A 27,957-nucleotide genomic window follows, 5' to 3' on the forward strand; every position below is an offset into this window, starting at 1 on the left:
TACTCACTTCAAGAGGAGGAAGGGAGGAATTACAGACCAGCTGCCTTGAGTCCACTCCCCAGAGAAAATCTGCAGAAAATAATGAAGCAAAGGAATATGAGGCACCTGGGAGATAACAAAGCAGGGAGGTCAGCAGCAAGGCAAGTGTTAGCCAAGATCAAGTTGTGCCAAATCAGTTTGATTTCTTCTCAAGCAGGGTAAGATGCATTGCTATTAGGGGAGGAACAGAAGATATCATACGTACCTGACATAAGTAAAGCTTTCGATGCTTGACTCACCTCAGAGTCTCACAATAAATGAGGGAAATGTGGTCCCAATAATGTGATTTTAAGCTGGATGAGACTGCGTGTCTGTACTGAGAGAATATCTATAAGTGTATCTAAAGATATAAAGAGCGGAGGTTCAGGAAAAATCTTCTCTGGTTTGCTTTTTTAGTGGTTTTTATTGACAGCCTCAGATGATGGAATAGAGGGTACACTTACGGAAATTTTGTACAACATAAAATTGGGAAAAAATGCAAATATATTGGAGAGTAGGATTAGGAATAAAATAACTTCAGCAAAATTCAATGCCCTTTCTATACTGTCAAGGACAGAATGGTACATGAACTTGAATAGTCAACAGTAAAAACATGGGAGTGGGAACAAAACAGAAAGGACCGCAAGGTTACACTGGATCAAAAGGCAAAGAGGAGTGGGCTATGTTGCAAAAAAGCAAATAGATTTATGAATACATCCTGTAAAATTTGTCAAGTCACAACTGGAATACATTTTTGCATTTTCAACACATTGATACAAGTTGATACAGCCTGGAGGAGAGCAACAGGAATGATCACGAGTCTAGAAAAGATGGTCTGTAAGAAAAGACTGAGCAAACTAGAGTCCTTTAGTCTTAGAAGAATTATTGTGTACATGGTAACAAGTACTCAAAAGGCTGTTGCAAAAAAGCAAATAATCTGCTTTCTGCCTCTATGGTATGTAAGAAACAAAGTAATGGGCTTCATCTGCCCCTGTCAAGATCCAGGTAGGTCACGGGGAAGTACTTTCTAATGGCCAAGATAGCACAGCCCTGTAATAAATTGCGGAGCCTCTAGTATCAGAGGTCTTTAAGCATAAATTGGACAAACAACTGTTATAGATGTAATTGATGCTGCCTAGGAGCATACAGAGGAGTAGATGATTCAGGTTAATTTCAGTCCTACTTCTCTAAAGTTCTGTGTGATAGGTACCATAAATAAAATTAAGAATAAAGGCCAGAGTTTTAAGCAGTCTTCATTTGTCCTTTTGTCATAAAATCTTTCAAGTTAGATAGGAACCTGAATTATTAAAAGATAAAACAAAGACCAAAAGGAATTCTCATGCAGCAATTAGAAAGAAGCTTAAAAAATAAAGGAAAAAAAATCTTGCCGCATTCACAATTAGAGTCACAGCAATTGTTCAATCATGAATTGTTGTGTACCATGGGAATAAAGGCTGAGATGAAGGCTGCCTTTATTTTAGCTGGTAAGTCTTTCAGAAAAGGGCCTGTATATTATTCCCACCTAGTGTCATGCTGAGTCTGTCCTCGACATTTATCAAAGAGTAATGACTATCATACTCCATTTTGCTTGAATACATTTCTCCCAGATTATCTGAGATGCTCTACAATAATAATGCAGTACCCTACTGTGTGCCTGAAGCACGGCCGATTCACCCGCCTGGCCTACTTACATCTCATTGGCCAAAGCAATTGAAAAAGAAGTGTGATCATAGGATGTGCAAATATATATTTTTTTTTCAGTATTTATTCTATTCCCTGTGCATTTAAATTCACTAATTTAATGCAGGCTGCTCAGATTCTCTAGTGTTTCCATTTTACTTTTTCTTGTTCATTCTCTTTCGCCAAGTAGAATAGCCATATGTTCCTTAAAATCAGTACTATCCCTATTTATAGCACCTGCCTTGATGTGATGTGCAAAAAAAAAAAAAAAATCAGAGGAGAAGGTACACGAGAAAGCACAATTTCCCTTCCTCGTGCTGTTGGCCAGCTGCTTGGATGAAACTGCCGTACATGGAGAAGACTTTTTCCACACAGTCTTCTTCCATGGGCCTTGCTGTGAGATCCTGTGGAGGATCCTGTCTTCCATCTACATGTCATCAGGACAGACCAAGTGCTGTTATTCTAGAAGTAAATCTTACATTTTAGTACATAGATGTTACAGCACATAACTAGAGCTAAATATATCCACGTAATGTTGCCATAGAAATACAGAATTTTGATGTATATATATGTTTTCTGTATCCACCTTATTTCACTAACACAAATTGGCAAAGCTGCAATCAGAGAACTGCCTTTATTTTCTTTTAGTACTTGGCACTGTCTACTGAAAATCAGAAGAAGGTGAAAACAGGACATTTTGGCTACCATAAGAGTATTGTGTCATGATCACATTTCATGTGCATGCTATGTTAAACCGTTATAGGGGACTGTGCATTTAAAATCCGCTCAAATGTTTTTCAAATCTCATCCATATCTTATAGGTGGGGAAAGTGATGTAATTCAGCAAGGCTTAGATCATAAGGCGAGTCAGTACACTGCTCTGGCTTGATACCTGGGCCCTGACCCTCTCATTTAACCACATAATTTAGCCATTAGGAGACATAGATTATAAATAGTAGAGAACAGGTTATCTATTTTACAATGAGAGGACACAATGCCCAAAGCTGTACTCCAAACTGGGAGAGACAAACAACTATCTTTGAACTTGCGCTGCAGAGGCGCTATCTGCAAAGGGATGCGTTGCTTATTAAAATAAATATGTGAGAAATAAAAGTGAAGAGCAATCAAAATAGAGCATACATGAACTGAAATAAGTGTTATACGAAGTGGTTTGTGCTAATTTAACTAAATCTGTTTCTAAATCACGATAGTTTAACTCAGAGTACTGTTCATGTATATACAAGACAATGTAATTACCAAGTAGTCTTCAACACCAGGAGCTATTATGCTACTGGGGGAGCAGAGCTGTTGGGACTGGTGAAAATTTGCAAACAAGTCCCAGGGTATTTATGAAGTAAGGAGTGATGCTGAAAATGGACACAGTCTTGGGAGGTCCTGTTCATAGTGGGTTTTGGAGCAGGAGACACACTCAGTGGATGGCGGGTGGCTCAGGCTAGAGGAGAGAAGGTCTCTGTGTCGGCTGGAGACCTTTACTAACAAGGCTGTTTCAAGACAGGTACAAAAGTCCAGCCAGCAGTCACTCCCCTTGGAGGGCTGGGGATCCACAAGGCTAGATGGTACTTCTGTGTGGTTGAAGGATGGGATTTCTGTATCAGTGAAAACACTGGGTTGTTTTTTTTGTTATGTTTGTTTTGCCCTTTTATCTGTTAGTTCACAACAAAACTTTTGACCCTATTGGCCAACCTCAACAAAAAATTTGACAGGAGGCTAGGTCTCGAAAATACAAGATGCCAACAGTAGGTCTGTTAAACCCATGACCTGCCAGCTGGAGGGAGCCTCAGCTGCATGCATGGCTGGTCTGAGCACCACAGGTATCATCTTGTGCCCAAATGTGAAGTCAAGCAAAAGAAATGGTGGGAGACGCAGCAGGGACTGAGGTTAGGGATTGTAGCAACTATGACAGGATCTATGTGGACCACAGGGAGAGCTCAGAGGAGGTTCTGTGGGTGGGCAGGAGTTCTGGGCTAGGATGCTGGAGGATAAGGGGAGGAGTGGTGGAGAGGGTAGGAGGAGCTGTGGGTGTTGTGAGGAGGGGACACAAGAGAGAGTGCTCAGAGTATTGTGGTGGCAGTTTTTGAAAAGCATGGGCTAGGATATTGAGGGAATTCATGTTTGTTGGGCACCCCCATCCTATGAGATTTCTGGAAATGGTTGGCTGGATAGAGGAAGTAAATTTCTCTACATGGGGTCTTGCAAGTTCGTAATAAAAAAAAGAGTTCACACTGCAAGTTCAATACAAATTTGTTAAAAAGTCAGTCAGTCATGAGGCACGAGCATGGTTATCAGATGTCATCGGTTGTGGTTCTTGCTATGTCTGAGAAGGAGCCCTGCAAGCCATTCTCACTTTACAACTTAAAGAGGAGGAAAAGTTGAACAGCTTCTCTTGAAGTTTTTCCCAAATTTCCCTCCCACAAAAATGCAATTCTGGGAAGAGAAGAAAATTTCAATGTTTTCAGCCTCACACCATAAAATGTTTTTAAGATTATGGGCATGTGTAAAAAAGGACCTGCTAAAAGACCACAGACTTGGTTGGAACATTTCTCTGCACAAATTTGTTCAAAGTTTTTTCATGTGAATGAATCGGAAGTGTCTGCTTTCCACCAGGTGATGATGAAATGTCTGATCTTTCTCACTCCTACAGAGTCAGCTAAACCAATTTGCAGCACATGGACACAGATCAGTTCAGATATCTCTTTTCTGTCCACTCCAAGTTGATTGCTTTTGGTACAAGCCCCGTGTGCCACTGTTACCTCTGCATGTCAAACACATCAGTGTGACGCTGTTGGAGCATCTTTGCTACAGTTATGTCTTCACTGGCTGATAAAGATGTATTTTTATCCAAGGTGCACATGATTGTGTCTAGCCACGCAGATGTGACTGCATTAAATGATGTAGCAGTATGCAGTCCATCAGTTTCCATATATTGTTGCCTGTTTTTACCTTGGATAACTGATTAGCTATCTCACTGTAGAAAACACAGCTGGGACAAGCACTTGTATTTCACTGTGAAGTAAAGTAGATGAGAGTCTTTGGCTGATCTCCCCAAGCCACATCATGACAAATACTGACACTTTAGGATTTTAGGGAAAGTCAACAAAATACATTTATTGCACTGTAAGAAGCTTACACTTAAAAAGCACTCGGTGTCTTTAAAACAATGCCCAAGGAAAGAGCAATGTATTCTTACTTAATGTTATTTAATCACTGGCAATTTTTACAAGCTAAAATTCCAATGAGATACAGTCAAGAATTCATCTCAGATGCTAACTCAAGTGAACGCTGTAGCTTTGCTTTCTAGATGAATATTCAACCATTTATCATTTGCTGCATAACACTGCACACACACTGTTTGTTTGGGGTTTTTTTTAATAGTGAAAACACAGCTGAGAGAGATGAAAATAAAACATAGACCAGCAGACTTTCAAATAAGATAACATGATTCTACCCTTAAGCATCTTTCTTCCAAGGCTTCAGAGGTTTCTGCTGAATGTTTTATCAACAAGAAATACAGGATTTGTTTCACTAGTTTATCCCTTTTTGTCTATCAGTATATTATATATTTTTTCTGTCTATATATAACAGTATAAGAGGCCACCATATATTCCAGAAATTCTTCTTTCCATTAGTCCAAGGCAGGAACAGCATCTTTAAAGGGATTCAGTGGTGAGTGAATTCACACGTACTGCATGTGATTCAGCAAGACAGATAGATTTTTGAGACAGCAATTGGGTGGTTTTAAAATCCTTGAGAATTCTGCTCCAGGGACCTCAAAGATTTTAGAATTGGCCCAGGACACGTACTGCATCCTTTCTACTCAAAGGTGTCTATTTAATAGTTATATTACCTTTTTCTTATCTCTCAGAATGTTATAATGTGCAGAATCTACCTAACTACCTTCCTCTGAGCAAGACTTTGGTATCTCAACATCTATTAGATTAGTTCCTAGAAGCTACCACTCTATTTTAAAAGTCAACAATGCTTTTGGTGATACTTTTCTTCTCAAACGGACACAATGCTGTCTTTGCCTTCCCAAATTTTGATTTCCTATTCAGATTACAATATGCATCCAAAGATCCTGTGCTGAGAAGGTTTGCAGGAAAAAAGCTGCTGAAAATGAGTTAAGTGACTCTGTGTCACACACATAGCAGATTATTAATCTGCTGGTATAGATTGTTAGGAAGATGTTAACTCATGCTTGACCATAACTTCGTATTCTCATTTAAGTGTTCTTTCTCTTTTTCTAGTACCTGCATGCAAATGGGATTGTGCATCGTGACTTGAAGCCAGAAAACCTACTCTATGCAACGCCAGCACCAGATGCACCACTAAAAATTGGTGAGCAGCATTAAACATATGCTCCCCTAATTCCTTTGTACCATTAATATGTGCTGATGTTTACAGCATATACGTCTCGCCACCACCACTTTGTTCACTTTATACTCAAATGAACAGCATGTTACTTCTTCAGCAGCACAGCTGTGCATGGTGTTTTTAAAACCAATACAAATCTAGATGCTTGCTTAGAGAATTTATAGCCAAAATTGTGCAGAACATGTCAGAGAATAAAGCAATCAGGAGGAACAAGAAGAATGAGATCATCATGGGTCCCCCACAGGGTCACCAGCCCAGCCAGCAAACCTGCCCCAGCCTGGGCTCCTCTCTCCATGGGTTCACAGGTCCTGCAAGGAGCCTGCTCCAGCGCGGGTTTCCCACGGGGTCACAGCCTCCTTTGGGCACCCCCTTGCTCCAGCCTGGGGTCCTCCCCAGGCTGCAGGGGCACAGCCTGCCCCACCAGGGGCTGCACCAGGGGCAGCAGGGGAATCTCTGCTCTGGTGCCTGGAGCTCCTCCTGCCCTCCTGCTGCGCTGATCTTGGGGTCTGTGGGGCTGCTCCTCTTACATCCTCTCACTTCTCTCCCACCAGCTGCTGTTCTGCAATAGGTTTTTTCCCATCTTCTTAAATATGTTATCACAGAGGCACTACCACAGTCGCTGATGGGCTCAGCCTTGGCCAGCAGCAGGTCCATCTCCAAGCTGGCTGGCATTGGCTCTGTTGGACACAGGGAAAGCTTCTGGCAGCTTCTCACAAAAGCCACCCCTGTAGTCCCCCCACCCCACTACCAAAACCTTGCCACGCAAACCCAGTACAGCATTTTTTCAGGCCAGATTGCCACCACCTAAATTGAAATTTGAAGAAGCTCAGTTTATTCTCAGTGAAAACTAAAAGAGTTGTGAAGACTTCAGTTTTTCTGTCTTTTAAAAAAGTGTCATGCAAGTACGACGTGTAATGTCATGAAGGCTCTTGCAGTCTGAGTGGTAATTCAGGGTGGGAACACTGCAAAAAGGATGATCAGTACTTCTGTCATGACCTCCATGCCCCTAGAAGCCCTCTATACTGCTGGGATTTTATCTTCCAGGGACTGAATATTCTGACCCTTATGAAAGAAATCACTAATGCACAATTTTTTAACCCAAAATTGTTCTGGTAATTCTGTTGGATTATTCCAATTCCACTGGAGTGGAAGTTGAATATATACCTAAAATGCATTTCTGGATCACTGCCTGTATGCCCTTCGGCACCCCATTGTATTGGCTTTGTGCAGTCTTCAGCATAAAATACAAGCTATTTATCTGTGAAGCAAGAGCCAGGAGTATTCATCTGTATGGACAAAGTTTGCTTCTGGATTGCAGTCTGGGTAGATTTGTTAAATTGACCATCATCTCTGGAAATGACAGTACTGTTTATTTAATGCATAAACATTCATTTAATTACATATACAATGTAAAAAAAGAAGTGATTTTACAAGGCAGTAAGAATATTAATATTCCTGAACAATCTTAACAGCTGACTTTGGACTTTCCAAGATTGTGGAGGACCAGGTGACCATGAAGACAGTTTGTGGAACTCCAGGGTACTGTGGTATGTTGCTTTATTATTTACAGTATGCTGCACTTAATGTGAGGATTTTCTCTTTCCAAGGTGAAATGCTTCTTCCTAAAGTCAAAATTCAAAAAAGCCCCTAAATAGCAGAAAGAAAAACCTAAATTCAGAACTGGAACTGGGTTAAATTTTTCTAAACTCATATTCTCTACCACTGAAGCTTAATAATCAAAACATATGTTATGGTGCAAGTTCATTACTTGCACAGAAATAAGTTCAACCATCGCAAAAATGCTGAAATTTCTAAAATAATACTGGAGAGGCATCAGCAGAAATTTGGTCTATGAAAGACATAATGGAAAACACTAAAAATCTATAGGGTTCATAACAATTATGAATATTTGAATACTGCTTACAGTGAATGTATCTTAATTTTTTTTTTTAACATAGAGGAAATAAAATTATTCCTTAAGAGTAGGGTCATAAATTAATTCCCTAAACCCAGAAAGTTTCAGCAAATACATTGTTTTAAATGCATGCTTGACTCAGACGGTTCTGGTCCATGCTGGAGTGGGACCTGTATAATAGAACTAGGAGTGCAATATCAGGGATTGCTTTGTGGCAGATCTTGGCGACTGGTGTAGATCTAGTCATCTCCTCCAGCAGTAAAAAGGCTTTGGGACTTTTAACTAATCGTCTTTTCTCCTAAACAAAATAAGAATGAAATCCTAGGTTTGCTTCAGTTTTAGCAAGAGAGTGAGAGTCAGCATCAACCACTGCTTACCAAAATGACTAATTAGCCTGTGCATTCACGATACTTCAATAAGCATGAGTTTATGGATGACTGTCACGGAGGTATGCTAAAGCTAACCCAGACGAAGGACAAGCTCAAACGACTTTATTTCACAAAGCAGCCAAAACCACACAACAGAAACCAATGAGAAATGGGGGTAAACTGAAATCAGTCAACCCTCCGGTAACATTTAAGAGGTAACAGGTTTTGAGGTGTCAGTCAGGGTATTGTTACAACACATCAATACACACAGGAATGATGGTCCAAAGCGCGCACACGTGCACTCACTCACTCTCACCCTCTCATGGGTCCCCAGAAGGTATAATCACTTGCTCAGGAGGGGAGGTGAGGGCTCACTCAAGGACGTATCCAGAAGAAATCAGTTGCCAAAAGTACCACTGGAACAGGTTGCCCAGAGAGGTAGTGGAGGCCCCATCCCTGGAAACGTTCAAGGCCAGGCTAGATGGGGCTCTGAGCAACCTGATCTAGTTAGCAGTGTCCCTGCTCACTGCAGGGGGGTTGGACTAGATGACCTCTAGGGGTCCCGTGCATCCAAAACATTCTATGATTCTATGAAAAGTAGGTGAGGGCACTCAGTCCTGGGAAGTTTCCTCAGGCTCTGTCCCAACCCAAGGGGAGGGGCTTCGAACACAGACCCACTGCTGCAAGAAGAGCACTCCAAGGGGGCTCCAGTGGTGCCCATTTGCACCCTGGCTGGGACCTGAGCTGTGGTCACGATTGGTCATGATCCAGAAGCTTCTCTGAACCAAGGTGCCTCACTGGCTGCGGACCTCTCTGTTGGCCAAGGGGTGCCACTTCTCCCAAACCCCCTCCCCTCCCCCCCACCCACCAAGGGGTGGGTGTTCCTAGGCAAAGCACAAAAGTTGTGAAAATTAGGTGGGAAAAGCCAGCTATCACCATGTTAAAAGCCCCAGTCTTTATCTGAAGGAGAGGGGGGGGGGAGGGCAGGCAGAGGGTCCCTGCCACAACTACTTCAGAGCAAACATCTAACTTGTGAGCTTAGCAGTATATTGCCCAAGGGTGGTATTTTTAATTCCTTTAGTAGTTTAGAAATTAGGAAATTATAAACTTAATGATGTTTGGCTTATATTTTTCAGTTGGTGGTCTTTAAGGACACTTTATACTTGTTTAACCATGGGAGATGTGCACAAAGTTTAGAAATTGTGTTTCGTCTCAGGTGTCGTTTTCTTGCATGTTTCTGGTTTTTTCCAAAATCACAGCTAGTTCATGTTTCTCAGTCTTGTAGCTTTTAATGATGTAGGGCATCTAATCTGAGTGCAAGAAAACCACAACTAATACTTCAAATTAAAACAAATTTCCATAGAATCACATTTAGGTAAAAATATGTTGCCTTACTGTCATATGGGACAGTGAGGTTTTGATAAGCAAGTGAAAAAACCATAGTACTGGTGAAGTCCATGAATAATTAGGAATGTAGGGGTTTTTTCTCCATTGCTTCGGGGAGAAAATAAGTGGGGCAGGGAGTGAGCATAACAATTGCTGTATACATAACATCAGGCAAACAATGCCATAGCTGTGCTATATGTCAGATATCAGTAATCCAAGGAGGATATAACTAAAACTGACCCCCTCAAAAAATCCAAAATCTAAAACCAGAGTTCAAGCACATAACCTGACACAGTGGACAGAAAGCAAGCATACAACTGATCTTGAAAAAAATAATTTAAAAGATGCTGCTGAGCCCCAGTGTCCGTTCCCTCACGGGGCCAGAGCATTTTGCTCTGCCCTCGGGGCTGCAGCCGGGAGCTTGTCCTGCTGCAGGCAGGGATGTGCCTAGCCTGGCCATCCCCTGCACACAGCAGACTTTTCTTCAGCAGCAGCATCCCCAGGTCAGAGGAGACAGCAGGGGCCCGCAGGATACCCCACCCCTGCAGAGACCCCCCCCCCGCCTGCCTGCAGGCAGGGCAGACCCCTGGTGTTCTGGCTCAGTTTCCTGTGGCAGCACTGAGCCATACAAGGCTGAGCAGCCAGCAGCTGGACGGAGCCTTGCAGATGCCTGGCAGCTTTCAGCAGGGCATTCCCACTCAGGCCGTCGGGCTCCCGCTACAACACCCTTGTGCCCAGCTTCACTGTCAGCGCAGGGACAGATAGCTCCTGGGTGCAGAAGCTTGCCTGGACTCCCAGAACCAGAAAATGAGCCAGAAATGGATCTTGCAGGGGCAGAATGTGCAAAAGAAGGAGGCCCTCTGGCAAAAGAGGGTGGCAGCTGCCTCTGCAGTCTGCTCGCCCTTCATTTCAAGACACTTCCATGTCAGCAAATCAGCTAATGGCCAGGGAGACTGGTGATCATGTTTATACTAGGGAAAGCCTGCTGGGCCTCCTGTGGTGGATGCTCATCTCCAGCAACCAATGTGATCTTGTGGACCTGCCATTCTTGCTGAACTCTAGATCCTGAACAGGCTTCTACAAAAGGCTGCAAGTTGCTAGCAGTGTGCTGGGTGGTAAGCATCTCAGGTTGTTTCAGGCAGAGCTGAGCCAAGCCATGTGGAAACTAAAGACTTGGCATTTGCTTTTATAAGTGTAGAAACGAAGGGAAGAGGACATTGGAGCAGACCATAAGATTACTTTATAACCTCGTAGGACAGCTGATAATGCAATTCAGGTGACATGTCCATTACCTTGTATGACATTCTCTGCCAAGCATGGACAAATGCCAAATATGCTTTAGAGTAGCACTGAATTCCAGTCTGCTTAGTTTATAAAACTGTACTTCACATATTAGCTATTAATGTTCTGGTTGTCTTCTCTCATGACAGTTACACTACGATTACCATAAAACTGTAGTTAGCATTTAGGCCTTTTAATGCCTGTCTTTGTATACTACAAAAGTAGAACAAGACTTATTCCCCTAGAAGAGCCCTCAGACTAGGGATGGCTTGGTGAGGAGGGTTGAGACTGAATGTGCTGAGAACAGAAGAATAGAGCGTTGTGCATTCAGACATGGATCTGCAATCCTTGCTTTACGACCAAAGTTAACTGACCCTGCAGAATTCCTGGTGCCTAGAAAATGTTCAAACATTGCTTTCCAGAAGTGAAGGAAACCCAGGAGGAATACTGTTGAAATGCCAAATTAAACTATGAATAATTGATACTCACAGGCTGCCAAATCCCACATCCTGCCCACTCAGCTATCAGCAGCTTCTGCATAAAGGACACAGCAACAAAAACACACACTGGAGTCTGGATACTTTGGCATCAAGACGTACCAATCTACAGTCCCTGGGACATGCAAAGTGATGCAGAGGACTGAAAGTAAGAAGATGGTCACAAAGAACTTAACTTGCTGAGACACTGTGCTTTCAATGACCTTAACAAGAAGGGCATAAGTGATTTCTGACAGTAGAGCATAAAAACAAGCCAGTGCAGAGCAGTGATTCATGATCAGTCTATTACAGCCAACATCTAAACTAACGGCAATGTATCACTCAAATCCATTCACAGAAAGTAAACTTCTGGAAATATTAAAAAATCGTATTTATAAGATGTATAACCACGTAATCACAGTCCAGATAGCAAGGCAGACCTGTGTGTATGAATCTTTCGTCTGCTTTATGGCCATTTTCAATACTGAGGTGGAGGAGGAGGCAAGCTAAAGAAGGGCAGAAAGTGTCTTCTGCCCTTATCTTGAGCAAGAAGACATCCCAAGAAATGTTGCGTTCTCCAGAAGAGGAAGCATATTGGCCATTAAACAGAAAAACTGTCCTATTTACTTCAGAACCCACCTCATGAAATTAACAGATATGGTGGGGAGAATGGTGGTTAACATCTCTTTTCTTGGTCCATCTCCATCTCTTTCTCTGAGGCCATTGGGTGCTTTGCCTTAGGCTGTCCTGCTAACTACAGGTTGACCTGAGTTAAAATCAGTTGGGATCTAGTGTCCCTTCTCAAAAACAGCTCCTCTCTGTTCATCATTTTACCTAGTAGAAGAATGTGCTTAGACTGGCAAGTGTTTGCCAGCTGTACAAGTGGTTGCTAGCAAACTCAGTGCTTAATGTCCTTTGCCTTTTATATTGATGCTGTGTGAAAATGCTTGTGTTCCCTGCGTGGTAAATCCTTGAGGCAAGTTGAAGAAGTCTGAGCCAGCTACCTGGAGGCCGTTAGGGAGTTGTGTATATTCTGATTTAAGTCATGCTTGGGGGAGCCTTCCTGCCCTGGGATGTTGCAGCGCGGTCCTTGGGAGAGCTAGCTGCCCCAGTGGAGACCTCCCACAGGCTGGGAGCAAAGCAGGAGAGCGCCAGCAGCCTGGGTCGGCCCGGACGGGCAACCAAGCTTCAGGCTGAGCAGGGAGCTGTCATACACTTTGGGAAGCCCCACCCCTTCTTGGCCTCCCTGCTTGTGGCTGTGAAAGTGTAGCGTGGAAAGGTGAAGAGATGCATATGTGCTTCAGGGTTGCTCTGCATAGGTGCAGAAAGTCCACTGTGCCCCAGAAATGTGGCAGCCATCCCACATGCATCATAGAGCCAGCGGGGTCAGGGGCTGTCCTGCCATCCCGTACATCTGATGGATATTAATACAGTTATGGTGGTTGCTGAGAAGGGCTACTGATATGTGGGAGACAGCTCAGCAGTTTCTTTTAAATTTTTTTCCAAATTAGTTGGTTATTTTTGTCTGTGGCCAAAAAGGTGAGGGAAGGAAGGGTCTTGCCTCCCCCAGTATCAAGCTCTTCCATTTCGTCCTCTGGAAATGTGGCATTTTCATCCTCGCCTTCACCTCAGGAGCTTTGCCCAGGGAGGATTGCCCAGTTGGAGGCAAACCTCAAAGGTGTGTGAAGCTGCAAGCCCTGGGGGCCAGGGGTGCTTGAGGTAGGCACATCACAGTTTGCTTGTGCAACCATGCACATTCTTAGTCACACACAGCAGCAACAGATACTGCCTGGGGGATACAGCAGTCTGCTTGGCTTTCCTCAAGGTGTGTCTGGTCCCCTGAGACAGCCTGGCCTTTCCGCCTGCTCCGCGCTGCAGCAAAAGCAATTGCCTGAAATGGTCTTGTCTATCCTTATAATTACAACAGAATACCTAAAAGAAAGCCCAAATAAAGTACCAGGTAAACAAAATACTGAAGTAAAGGTACCACCTCCTTTGTCACATATCAGCTCCACTGCTGCTGTAGCTTTCTGTGGTTCCTAAAAAGCAATTTGAAACCAAAGTCCACTTTTTCATTTTATTTTGGCTGTGATTGGACACAACTTCTGTTGCTTTATCCTCAGCGAAGGGAATCATTTGCCTAATTAAGGGCTTAAAGGAGCAGGCTCTAACTTTTTAAAAGACACGACTGTGCATAGTTGTGAGTGTTACTTCTGCATTCCACTTTCATCTTATTGACAAGTGTTTTCTCATCTGCAGCTCCAGAGATACTACGAGGATGTGCCTACGGCCCTGAGGTGGACATGTGGTCTCTGGGCATTATTACCTACATACTGTAAGTGCGGACAGTGCCACGGAGTGGTGCATTTGGGAGTACCTACAGTTTTTAATGACATTATGAGCCATGCCGTTAGAAAACATGAGATCCTGAACTTTAATTACGATATTTCTAATCTTATTTAAGGAAGTCAAGTCCTAGAGGAGCATGGCAAAACACTGGGGTTATATATTTGATAAATATAACACTTCTTCCTGAACAGCAGCAAGGTCTGCACAGAATCGTGCTGTTAATGTGAATGAATAGCAGCAAAGTTGCTGAAAGCAAAAATACAAGCATACAAGTGTCAGAAAGCATTGTATATTTTTTTTCTCATTCACACAATGTGAGATATACTATGGTCCTAAGTAGCTTCTCACCTACGGATGGGGCAAGGAGAAGTTAAAGTGCTTGCAGTAGTTTCACAGTGCCTGTGAATATTCCCAAATGTAGCTGCCCCACCTGTGTCAGACACAGACATTGCTACACCTTCGGCTGCAGCGTCAGTGCTGCTGCCTCACAGCATCTCATCCAGGAGGGAGGCAGGGAACAGCCCTGGCCTCTCTGCCTGCAAATCAGTCCAATGGGTTAAATGATTAATGTTGCAGTGTTCCACTTCTTACAAAATAACCAGAGGCACTGTTGACAGGGGGCTGTGGGTGATGCTGGCCATACATATTTTAAGCAGTTGAAGTTGCAACTATAGACCAAAATTTTCAAACAGTTGCGTCTAAAGGTAGGCATTCGTGTCTGCATCTTAATGTGGCTAGTCCTAATTCAATCGGTAAGCATTGTAATTATTTGATCAATGGAATCTTTCGAAGGAAGATTATTGAGAAGGGAAAATTGTATCTGGTGTATTGACACTTCTCTTTATGGGAGAGTAAGTAACTTCATTTATTCCCCTGGCAACGCTAATGCTGAGCTGGCTTGTGTAGTTGTATATGATACTTGCAGGATATCTTTTATGGGAAGGAAACGTGATTTTTTTATACATATACATTAAAGATATGGAGGATTTTATACATCTAGGCCATTTTCTTTCCCCTTTTAGGATTCATTAAGTGTGTCCAGCAAGTACAGTGTGTAATAATACAAGTATTATCTTCTGTATGTCTTTTGCAAAGAAAGAATTGTATTTTCTAGGCTTTATACTAAAAGTACTTGTAAGGATATGTAAACACACTGGTGGAAAGATCAGTAAACATCTTTTGTTCTGTACATAAGCTTCAAATAAGTCACAGCTCTCCTTTTGGGTGCCTGCAAATAATAGACTACAATAGTCCTATTTGCCATTTTGTTGTCTGCTCCCTTTAAAATGTGAATCTTTGTCTCAAGGCCTGGTTCCGGTCTGTAGAAGATCATGTCAGATATTGCCTGCCAGGTGATCATTTCTCATCAGTTCTAGCAGTCCACGCATGGCAGAGAGATGTGAAATTTGCCAGCAGAGCTGTCCCTGCAATTGGAGATGTGCCTTTTGTTGTCCCTTTACAAAGATATCTAGATTAAGTCTTGGGCTTGCCTAGTTATTCAATAACTGAGGGATAGCTGTTGTGCTTGAAACTGAGAGCCTTCCTTAAGCAGAACTTGCTTTCAAGTGTAGGCAAGCTCCAAGCAAGAATGTACAGCAAATTCCTGTTTGAATATATGGAGTGGCATTTGCTATACGGAGCCTTTAAAAACCTTCCAGATGTTCAGGAGGTGCTCCCAAGCCATGTTAAACCTCTGACTGGTGTAAACAGAAGCCTGTGAGCTCCTGCTCTGGGTGGAACACTACCAGTACAGACACCCCTCTACTTCTTCCTCCTCTGTTCCTCTCCTCCTTCCCGTTCAAAATCCAATTTGACCTACAGGAGCAAGCCAAGCAAAAAGGGTGCTAGTCGAATCCACGTAGCCATCTCTTCCATTTAGGTTTAATAATACTTCACATTTAGAACTCTTCTATAACCTGTAAAGCTTTGTAGGCCAACATTTCTGATGGGTTAGAATCTCAGACCAGAAAGGTACATGTACAGTAACTAACTGATTAATCCCGCAGACTAAAGGACAGTGTTGCATGTCTCAGTCCCATAGTTTAGTAGTGGGAATGCACTTACGTACAGTCCAAAAAATACATTGTTATATATGCCTCCAAAACAGAGTGAATTTAAGAGTTAACTACCATGCTACAGAAGGCAAATGCATCAGACTGTATCTTCTCACCAATAGAAAGCAGATTTACCACGTTATTAAGAAAAACTTTGACACACATTCTGACCAAACAATTATTCCTGAGGCAAATTATATTAAGACCTATTGATGACAACTGTCACAATTCCAAGGAAGCTACATTTACAATTTTAACAGCAAAGAGGACCAGTCCTTTTGTATTCCTTCAGCAGGTTAGAAATGCTAGTGCACATCTGACATGCAGATAGTGGTAAACAAATACAGATGCTTTGCCTCTTTGTAGTCAAAATTGCATGGATTTAATTAAAGGTGCTTTTTTACTAACTTACTTAAAAGGGCACAAAACACTGTCTGGTCATTTCTAATTGATTTTTAAGCTGTTTACATTGTTCTTTCTTTATTTGGTAAGCAATCGATTTAAAACTAATCAGCATAATCCTGGTTTACATGAAATGAAGAGCAGCCATGCTGGGTCTTACCCCAGTTTAATTTGTCTAATTTGAAATCACACCTCTAGTTTTATTCATCTAATCTGTCTGCTGAAGTGAATTTTCATAGCAGATCCATAGAAACTGTTGATAAGGCAATATTAGATGATAGCAGTGAGCTATGATAAAAATATTTTTAGGAGTAAATAGAGAATCACTTAAAAGGCTTCCAACACAGTCACAGCATGCTTTAAGCATGGTCTCACTGTATGTCACCGATTACCTGGTATTCAGAAGCCAGTTTTGGCTTAGCCAGTTAGTGGCCCAGTAACCCTGCCCTGCTCAGCAAAGGTGCTCCATGAGGATAGGAGCCAATCTGAAGCAAGCTCAGAAATGGTAATGGGAGAGACAGGGAAATGGGAGGGGAACAGCAGAGGGACCATGACTGGCTCCCATCTACTGGAGTACACAGTATTTGGAGATTGGATCTTTATGTTTTAACACGTCTGCCAGACTTGGAAATTAATAACGCACCCAGAATGTGTTTACGGTGGAGGTTTTCTCCTCTTCAGCAGTGCAAAGTGATGCAGCTCTTCCCTCCATGGCTACAGACCACTCTCAAAACCGCATTTCTTCCTTGAACACCTGTCACCTTTCTCTGGACAGTAATATTGGGTTTAAAAATACAAAAACATGTTAAAATGTAAGGTTACATTTTCTAGATTTGCTGCTGTCTTTTTCTTTATGGTCTGCAGTTCTTTCCCTGGCGTTGCTTCTTGCATTTTCTGGAAGCAGAGTGGCAGTTAGACTTTGTGTTTAGCTCAGAACACATACTGGTTGAATAAGAAGTTCACTTTAAAACATCTGACTATGAGTGCAGGCATGATTAAAGTGCAGCAAAGTGACAAAAAGGACATTGTATAATTGGAAACCACTTCTGTGAGTTTGCTTTCTCCAGGGCCAGCAGTGTGGATCTGTGTCATGATCTGTATTATTCAATATATTCACAAATGCAGTCATTTGTGAGATTACAAAATTTCTTGATAATATGTAGGTTACCTAAGTAAAGATGAGGGCTGACCACTATTAAAACCTGCCAAAGATTTTTACTTCTTGTGGGTGACAGCATTGAAGAACATACAGCGATGAGCATAGTCAAAAAACAGTCCTAACTGGACTTCTAGCTTCACAGGTAAGTGTGGTTCCTCAGCTAATTCCTGTACCACAGGGAAGAGTTACAGGGATTCTGGTAATTCCTCTATGAGCATGTTAACTCTCTGCTTGAAACAATCCAAAAAAAGCAGGTCCAAGGTCAAGAATTGTTATCTAAGAAGTGGAAATTAAAATAGAAAACATCATTATGCTAATTTGCAACACACTGAATGGTGTTTGGACCCACTTGAAAAAGTCACACAGCTGGGGAAGACTCACAGTAGAGAGCAGCGATGAGCAAAGTTTCAGACTGAGGAATGACTAAATAGTCCAAGGGACTTCAGCCTGAGACCAGCAGAACAGAGCTGCTAGAGAATACTTAATGGCTTGTACAAGGTAAACAGTTATCAAGTGTAGCCATACTCTTATGTCAAGTCCCTATATTAATAGTTCCAATTACAGACATGTGAAAATGGAAAATGTACAATTTGATCAGCCTTTCCCAGTGCTTATGTGTGCTTGTGACCACATTTCGCTCTGCTCCGTAGAATTAGGAGTTCATAAGTCCACCCAGATCTGGTTTCCCAAAGTGGAGTACAGGACGCAAAGTAGGGGAAGATAATACCCGGAAGTATTTCTAACAGCCCAAGATGAATTAATGTTTGATAAATTTCTTTCTTTCTTTTTTATCCTTGCAGACTTTGTGGCTTTGAACCATTTTATGATGAAAGGGGAGATCAGTACATGTTTAAGAGAATCCTGAACTGTGAATATGACTTTGTGTCCCCCTGGTGGGATGATGTGTCTCTGAATGCCAAGGATTTAGTAAGTAAAGCAAAAATGAGACTGGAGTATCTTTGCTAATACGTATTTGGCTAGTATCACTTCCACTGAGAAAGAGCCCATTTTGGGGTGGGGGCAGAATAATTGGTTAATTAATTCTTCATATGTCTCCTTGCTTTTCTTCTTATCATCTCTGGTATATTATGGTGCTGATAAATATCCCCTGTTAGTCCAGTGCTGTAAGTTTGCACTCAAACTCATGGATGTTCAGGTCCTTCTGTGAACTAAGCCACAGATTGTTGGCAGCTGTTGCAGTGTTCATGTATGCCTACCTTTCATGCCAGGTCTCTGGTGTTTCATCGTTCCTCTTTGCAGAGCAACCACCTTCAGGGGAAGGTAGAAACAAGCCCTATATTTTGTGCAGTTTTCAATTCTGAACTTTGGAGGAAGAATATAAAAAAGAGTGAAGCCCTTCCCCCTCTCCTTTGCTTTTGCTGACAGCCTTTTTCTGTCCATTGAAGCTTTATCTCAGTAGATGAGGAAAGACACATCACTTTTAAATATGGTCCATTAGCAAAATGCAACGGCTGGCGTGCTATCTGCACTGTATTCTTTTATTACTGGATAAAGTAACACTGGGTCCAGGAGACACTGATCTGCAAAGATAGGTATGAGTTTGATTTTTACTCAAAAATCACTTGCACAATTCAGTTATTTCATTAGCACTGAAGACACGAATGCTCAGTTCCATATTACTTATACAAATGGTACCATAAAATACTACATAATTAGTGTTTGTAAAGTACTTCAGGATGCCTCAAACAGAAGGACTGTAGATGTTCAAAGTACTTTTTTGTTGTTGTTGTATTAGAGGTGAAGTTTTTCTAAGGTCAGAAAAATATCATTTACTGCCTTGTGTCATCAAAACCGAGATAAACAGCAGCCTGCAGCAAAGCTGCTCATTTATTATATACAGAGAGCTTTGGTCCAAACTGTTCCCTATGGTTTTGCTACAGTAAAGCTCGGAGTTTCAGATTTTAATGCTGTATAGCAAATTTTATATAAGGATGAAGCTCATGGCTCTCAACACCCATGCTGTGGGCAGTTCTGGGGTGTTCAGTTGAAGTGATTTGCTTAACTTGACCTCTTCTGTGGACGCACAGTAGATTTTCATCACCATGCCTGTTCTCCTGCACCTGCTTCAGGGCACCATCTTTCTTTAATAGGTCTTTATAGGGAAATTTCAGAGAGCGCTGAAGCGAGTCCTCCCCTCTCACTTGGGCAGATGGCAGTGGTGGAGCCTTTGCCATCACTTGCACTCTGCTCCAAGAAGGTGTACAGTGAGGAGAGTTGCATAAGTGTGGCTCTGCTGAGTACCACCTATGTACATCTTTACTTCATCCTCACCTGTCTTTTTCTTTAAAACACCACTTTTCCAGACAGACAGCAAACCCCATGAAATGCAGCTTGACTGGACTCGCTTTGTACCAGGTGGTTTGTACCACCTCCGCTCCCAGGGGTATGTCTGCCAGTGCCTTGTTCCTAAAAATGTCCTATTGTTGTGTTTGGAGAGGTGCAGCTTCCCTGGTCTCAGTAACAAAGAATGGTATAAACAGCATTAGTTTCAGAGTAGGCTAAGAGAGAAATACTTGTACAGCACTTTTTAGTTCTTGTGTATATGAGGTTTTATGGTGACGGAAAGAAACATTTCATTTGTGATGTACCTTGCTCCTACTGCATGGTACAAGTCTGCATGAGTTGCATATGCTAGAATTTAAACTTTCTAATCCAGTTTAAACCTTGTGAAAATCCAAAACTGGGGATACTGCCAAGAGAACTGCCTGGCTGGGGGTATTTTGAGAATCTCTTAGGGTTTATGTGACAATTCAGACATACAACAGCTGATGGTGGATACAGGCCAGCTGCATTGGTTCATACTCTTAGAAATGCTGGTAACTGGTTGATTCTTTTTCTCCTCTCTTACCCCCTAGTGGAAGTATTATTCAGGTGTTATTTATGGAGGACCAAGAAATGCCAGAAACAAAACACGTGCAAAGACCTGAATGCAAATTCTTGTTGGTTTCTTAGAATGTGTTTCACTAAGATGCTTCCCAAACCAAGACCAAAGCCCCAAAATGCAAAGCTCAAAAAATGTAAACGAAGAATAAAGTTACAAGTCTTCTGTATTTCTTCCTTGTGATGCAGGTTAAAAAGTTGATTGTTTTAGACCCCAAGAAACGCCTCACCACTCTACAGGCTTTGCAGCACCCATGGGTCACAGGGAAGGCAGCAAACTTTGCACATATGGACAATGCACAAAAGAAACTTCAAGAATTCAATGCCCGGCGTAAACTTAAGGCAAGTCTCTGGACATAGTCTCTGTTTAGGCCATGAAAGCATGCAATTAAATTAGTAGCCTTACAGAAAACTTGCACACTTTTCAGGACAACTTTCCGTAGTGGAATGGAAGCTTTTTATTTAAGGTGACTGACAAAAGAAAAAGTTGAAGCTGATACAGTCCATGTCTGCAGCCTAACAAATAAAAATGTGTGAGGTTGATTGAAAACTCTGTCTACACAGACAGAATTTCTGGGAACGTAAACAGCTTTCGCAAACTCCTTACCTTCTTCCCTCCTTTCTTCCCTTCTTCTTTCCTTGCTTCTGTCCATCTGTCTGTCCTTTACTGCTTGCGCATCCTTAGTGTATTGACCAGAAAGGACAAAATTCTGAGTAGGTTCTTCATGAGCACCCATAAATCTGGAAGATATTTAATCTACTGTAGCATATATTGATCTGTAAGCCACCAAGTTTCTATATCTATCAATAGAAAACAGGAGCTTAAGCCATCTTTCTATATGATCTAGAGTCAGCATTTCAGATATGTAGGTCCAGAAAATGTGTGGGTTGAGATGAACAGACCAAAACCATAAATTTCCAAGTACCTCTGAGAGCAAATGTACAATAGCATTCTTTATCTGGAAATTAAGCACTGCAAGGCAGGAGTGCAGGTGGGGCCTGTGGGGAAAATAACATTAGGTTTTGAGTTACCAGTAGGCTTCTTTGCCATCTAGTCTGCATATCTACCATGGGAAGAAGCAGGGAAGCATTTTTACGTGCAAACAGCAGGCAGCTGGGCATCTAACAAACATAAGATCAGGAAACTTTCTTCTCCCCTAATCCCTTCTTCAGTTGTTAAAGATTTGTGTGTGCTTAGGAGAGAGACTTCCAGGGATACTTCAGCACAGAATTTATTACCAACAGCTACAGTGACGCTGCCCTTGCAGCCCTGGGGAATAAGAGTAAAAAGCATCTTGTCTGAGAGCTTTGCGATCCCCATGCAAAATGAAATTCACAAACAATGACCCTTTTCTTGATCCTCTCTTTCTCAGGCTGCAGTAAAAGCTGTGGTGGCATCAACTCGCCTCGGCAGCGCCAGTGGTCACAGCACTCATGACAGCAACAAGCCCAGCCGAAACCCATCTCCCGTCCATGATGGCAAACCCGAAGAGAAACCCACTCAGGAAGCAGAAGCAGCTCCAGAAGAAATGTCTTAGGTCAATGTGCTTCCTTGTTTCAGCTGAGATCTGTCATGTCATACACCAGCTAACTTGTCATTCAGCAGCAGAGATTCGTAAGCTTGGCCTCTCTGGTCCTGTAAACAGCAGGAGAGATTCGTAAGCTTGGCCTCTCTGGTTCTGCTTTGGGGTGCCAAATGCCCTGGCTGGTGATCCTACCTTCAATGCATGTGACTGCTTATGAAAATAGTAAACTGTTCCATAAGGCATGTCATGGAAACAGTGTTATTTGCAGTAATACCGGCAGGTGAAAACATGGGGATTAATAACTACCTACCATAATGCGTATACTTCATATACATCTATCCAGTGTTTCTAGATGGCATTTGAAACAAAGTACTATTTAGTTTGGTTTTATGGAAGTAGGTGTCTTCTGTATGTCGTGAGTTTCTTTGAACTGCTTCCTTCCAGATTCATAGTCCTGCAGCAGACGAAATGGAAGGAAATACCAAGCCAATGCTTTTAAAACTCATGTACAAAATAATGCTTTTTATCTGTAAAATTCAAAAGTATTTGGGGATTTATATGCAAAAAAACATTCCACTACTTCTGAGAAGAAATTGAAATGTTAGTTCCACTGGGCATGAAAATGTATGTTCCTCAAGCTTATGTTGAGAATGCCTTATTCTGACTTTTCCTGTTTATATACAGTATTTTAATGACAACCAAAATTACTCAGATTTCTGCCATTTCATTCTCCAGTAAAGCGTTAGCAAAACAAAACGATAGACTAAAAGGGGATTAGACTAGATGCAAATTTTTGAAATAGCATTATATTTATTCATTAATTTCTAAACTGTGCAGCTAGAAGACGTTTTTATAGGGCCTAAGGGAATAATCTGCAGTTATACAAGTTGTAAATGCTTGAAGAAAGCTATTCCACAACTTAATGATTTTTCTCTGGGGCAACACTCTTATACAAGTGGTCTGGGAGCAAGTAGTATAATCTAGTTGCTTCCCAGATAGTTTAACCTCATGAGTAACCAATTTCCACTTGTCAGCATAATTAGTGCAGATTTTCCTAACAAAGAACCCCTCCTGTAAAGTGTTCCACCAGCACAGATCTTGCATCCACCCAGAGTTCCTATGTCTTAAGTTAAAAGCTGTGTGCATGGATCAGCTTGCAAAACTGGCGTCAGGCTCTGCAACTGTCTTGATTTTTTTTGTTGAACCTAATTGATAGGAATTGAAAAACTAATATGCATCAGTATGTATGACCATTTACGATTGTTTGTTATCACTTTGATAGCACATGGATTTCATAGTGTTATTGATATATTACAGAAATGACAAAAAGAAACTGATGTACAACAATGTCATTTGTGTTTGTTCAACTTTTTAATACTGATAGTTACCTAACACCCTAATACACTCAACATTCCTCTTTTGCATTTTTATGTTAAGTTAGGCCTTGCACAACTTGCCTTGAAAAAACATACCAGCTACTGAAAAAACAAGTCATTAATAAAACATTCAGTAGCTACATTTCCTGATGAAATTAAAGGGTAATACAATGTTATTCATATGGTAGGTTTGATAAATAAAATGCAATCTAGATTAATACAAAAAGGAAGATTAAAGGTACTGTCTTTACTAGGTGAGAATGCATGCTAATGAATGTATTGTACTTGAGATTTTTTATCTGTTTCTTATAACTCTTTGAACTTGTACAAAAAGGTTTGCTAATTAAGTGCAGTTGAAATTTAAAATACGTGCATCCATCCTTTCCCAGGTGTGTGTCACTTTGAGGTCAGCTGAAATGGCTGGCGGGGACATGGCAGCTGTGAACAGGCCAACAAGACACTTTTGCAGATTTTCCCTTGAAAACTAGTACAGTAAGACTAATCACTTTGGAGAAGGTGATAGGTACATCCACCTGTCTCACTTTTTACTATCTTTCTTATGTCCTGTGATGTGACTGCACGACAAATGCATTTCTCAGCCACAGGTCTCCTCCCCCCGTTACAGTGGTGAAGCCATCTGAGTTCAGTCAGCATGGAGTTTTGATGGGAGAGGTTGGATTTCTGTAATGTTTCCCCCTTTGTTTGGGATAGTTGCTTCTAATCTGCAGAAGTAGAGCTGGCTGCACAGTCATTGCACATCTATGAGTGCTTGAGCAGAAATACCTTCATCTGAGACACGGTTTGTTGAGCTGAAAAGTAGTCTCAGCTGATTCTTAAAGTTATTCTTTGCTCAATTATACCATAGCATATCATAAATATGAACTGATGCCGTGCAACTGGAGACCTCTCTGTGACAGCATGATCTCAGTGGCAGCTCAGTCTTGTGCACAAAGGCTCTGGGGATTCATTTGTGTTTGCTTAGTTTTCTTTTATTATGCTCAATATGAAACAATCAGGATGTCTGTGCTGAATGAATTACCAATACGTGACTCAGTAAAGTAGTATGTCTGGCTTATGTATGACAGCACGAGAAAGAAGGAAGAGCAGCGCTAGGGTGCGTGCATGCAACTGAAGGAAGGAGTGTTACGTGCATTGTTTTTGTCTAAATGATCCCATCCCAGTGGCATCAGCCTCAATTCGGACTTGGGAGTGCAACACCAGTGTCTTAACTGTGGCTGAAAAATATGAACACACCTGAAAACTACTGGAGGTGGGCCAGTTCCACATGTATGGTTATAAACTAGGCAGAAAATTACTGATGCCCTTTTCTGTTGAAATCCTAAGCTTTAAGTTTTTAAAATGTTCAACATACCAGCAAAGTCCTTCAAGTACAAAAGGGGGAACCTTACCATCTTTTTGAAGTATTTGTACTTAGCAAAACTTTTCCTTTAGAGGCAGAGTGTAGTATTAGCCAATTAAAGTCTAATATTTGAGAGCTAAGCTGAGAATCTGATGGTTGTTAAATGGCTAACAATGGCTTTGCACAACAACAGGGTTTTTTACAAGTTCAGAAAAATTCACTCAGGAAAGATTTCCTGTCATTTCGAACACTTCTGCTTGCAATTTTGCTGATGACACTGTAGATTGCACTGCGTGAGTCCAATGCTGGTTTGTTGGCTGAAGTTTGCACTTTGTGTTGTGCAAGCATGCTGTGAAGACACAGATGCACTGTAATCAAACTCTTGAATGCAGAAGAGCATCAAGACAAAAGTTTTTGATACAGTGTGTGCTTCAGAAGAAGGGTACTAAGGGCTCTGTCCCCATGAGTGAGCAGGCTGTTGAGCACATAGAGAGGAGTGACAAAAACTGCCCAGCATCCCCTTTGCAAGGATCCCATGCCCTGGTGAATAAAGCAAAGTGCTCTGAAAAACTGTGTGGTACTAGAGTAGGATAAAAGCAGCACCCAAAAAGTTTTTGGAAGGGGTTCAGATCATCAGGGAGTCCCAGGCTGGAGGACGCTGTGGCTCACAGGCAGCCAGCCCTTGGCACTTGGCAAATAAACATCCTTCTCCTACAACTCGTGCTGCGAGCGAAACACAGGAACAGCTGACAGCCGTGGGGGAAGTGAGGACAACACCACATTGTCTGCAGCCCAGCAGCAAGGAAGGGGAAGAAGATGCTAGGGGTTGTCAGTGTCCAACTTAGCAGATGGATAGCGGTTATCTGCTAAGCAGCAAATGCAGGAGGACTCTGGAGAATAAACACCCATTTCCAAATAACAATTGGCAGCTGTCGCTCAGCACCCGCACACATCCTGGAGCATGCTGTTACGCAGAGCCCTGCAGTGCAGCTCTCGGGGTTTTTTTTTTGAGTGGCATGTGAAAGCATAGGATGGAAGACTCCCAGCAGATCCTTGCAGAGTGTCCTGCATACACGAGTCTCAGCTCAGTCCCTTGACTCCTGGCTTGTGCAGAGGCTGTGTATTTCTCCTGGTGAAGAGCTCAGTTGTGTGTGGCTGAGTCTATCTTGTTGCTGCTCAGGTTATGAGTGTATAGCTTATGTAGGCATGCCATTCAAGTAACAACCTAGAGCACAATGGCAGGGATACAACCAAGTCCTGAAGATACCAAAGATAAACAAAGAGACAGCTCAGAACATCCTTAAAGTTAGTTTATAAAATAATAACTCAAAGTATGTCCTTTCCTCCTTTTCAGAGTAATTTCAGTTAGAACATACAACCACAATAGTGAGAGTTAATTCTGCTTTTGTATAAAGAAATGTAGCTTCCCTGATAAGCCAGTGCACAATACTGTGTTGCATTGAATAAAAACGATCAGCTGCATTGAAAAATAAGAAGAAAATAAGGAAGGAAGAAGAGAAAAATGGGAATAAAATAATTACCTAATTTAGTTATATCTGGAATGTAAAGATGTTAGTTCCAGAACACATACAAACTTTTACTGACAAGACTCTAGATTCTCCACATAAACAAATTTTTGCTTTATGTCTGGGACGTAAAAACTTCTGGCCTGAGCAATTCAGTGAAGATTGATAGAGGGTCAGTGCAAATATGGAGAGCATCCCTTGAAGTGTGAATACTCTTATATAACTTACATAAGGATGGAACAATGTGCATGCAAATAACTAAAAACCCAGCAAAAGCAAAAGAAAAAAAACCCTGCATTGCATGCTCTTCTGCCCCTCCAGAGTGGAACAGAGACCATGAACACAGTCGTGAACTTAGTCATTACTGGAAAGCATTCAGATGTTGTGGGGATAGGCATAGTACAGTAGCAGGAACAAAATGGTATAGTCAAAGTCGCCCAATTCTGAGCTTATCAATAAAATTATAGATGTATATTAAAATACATATATGTATGCACACACACAAATACATACATTTATCAAAAGAGAGGCAGAGACTGCTGAATGTTCTCTAAGAGCCATGCCTGCATTAACAATCGCAGTAACCTTTTCAGTCGTCTTTTGCCCTTTGCCAGCATTGCTCAGCTGGAACGGAAACCATAGTGCTTCACATTTTTGTATACATGGATCATCGCTGGATGAAATTCAGTGTAATGGATGTCAAGGTATGAAAGATTAATAAATACATTGGTACAGAGTTTTTCCCAGCTCTGACTCCTTCATACCAAGACACAGCTGGGAAAAGAGTGCATCAGTGCCCTTGTCCTTTCGCATGCTCAAGACATGGGCCGAAGTGGGGTCACAACACAAGCACAGAATTTTGTGATGGGTTAGAGCTGCCCTAAACTGCACCAGGGGCCCCTGCCCAGTGATACTCCATCCATAGCACGTGTGACCAAGAACTGACAATCTAACCCCTAACTTACATATCAGGAAGATGCTTACTGGCCAAGGTATATTAAACAGCAGGTGTTCACTCCTATTAAGTAGCACAGATCTCCTCCCATAGTATCAGCTACTTTTTTCTGTCTGCCTGAGAAATGGCAGCATTCCAGAGCATTACATGACAATACATAAAGAGCAAAGCTTAAAAGAAAGGGATCTTTTCTAGTTTTCCATTTGAAATTCTGGCTTCAAGAACAAGTGTTAACATGTCTTCATGGCCAAATGGCTTGCTGTTTCTCTTCCCCTTTATGATTCATGTTTTCTTCCTGGCCCTGGACCCCATGGAGCACTCAGGAAGAGCTGCCCAGTCAGTGGGAGAAGAGCTGTCTGACACTTGCAGTTTTCAGCTGCGCTGCCCTGACAAATCTGCTGTTGCCCTTTGGTCTGTCAGGTGTTTTCACCCCTGCTCTTTTTTGTTGCTTGTGCTCCCAAAAGAGTGGGGTTTACTGGTCAAGTATAAATATATTCCTCTGTGAGCCACCTGTGGAGTGATTGGTCATTGCCAGTTAGTACCCAGGGAGAGGTCTTTCTCCTTTCCCTCCCCATTTCCTAGACTTAATGCTGTTTTCTGGCACCTTGTGTTTCTTTTCTCAAGAGCCTGTACCTGGCTGACAGAAATAGCCCAGTGCTATGCAACAAATGCCAGACAGAACCAGAAAAGAATTCAGTTCCTTGAGTTAATTTCCCAATAGAAAATGAAGGCAACTGGGCTGCTGTAGGTGCTTTGGCTATACAAGCTGCTAATGCTCGGGGTGAGGGCTTCAGAGCAAAGTGGCACAAGAACAGCATCATGCCCCGTTCTGC

The 27,957-nt window shown here is 42.0% G+C and overlaps 1 protein-coding gene across 1 annotated transcript in view; it reads left to right on the forward strand.

Moving 5' to 3' along the window:
- The window catches only part of CAMK4 (calcium/calmodulin dependent protein kinase IV), a 102,169-nt gene extending 80,168 nt beyond the window's left edge, over window positions 1–22,001 (forward strand). Inside the window, exons 6-11 of the mRNA XM_035888457.1 lie at window positions 5,964–6,054; window positions 7,563–7,637; window positions 13,776–13,851; window positions 18,281–18,407; window positions 20,571–20,723; window positions 21,755–22,001. Of these exons, the coding sequence (XP_035744350.1) occupies window positions 5,964–6,054; window positions 7,563–7,637; window positions 13,776–13,851; window positions 18,281–18,407; window positions 20,571–20,723; window positions 21,755–21,919 (687 nt within the window). The 3' untranslated portion in view covers window positions 21,920–22,001. The remainder of the gene's footprint in view (window positions 1–5,963; window positions 6,055–7,562; window positions 7,638–13,775; window positions 13,852–18,280; window positions 18,408–20,570; window positions 20,724–21,754) is intronic.
- The last annotated feature ends 5,956 nt before the right edge of the window (window positions 22,002–27,957 follow it).

This window comes from Egretta garzetta, unplaced genomic scaffold, assembly GCF_000687185.1.
Source record: "Egretta garzetta isolate BGI_Z169 unplaced genomic scaffold, ASM68718v1 scaffold271, whole genome shotgun sequence".
Taxonomy (NCBI): Eukaryota; Metazoa; Chordata; class Aves; order Pelecaniformes; family Ardeidae; genus Egretta; species Egretta garzetta.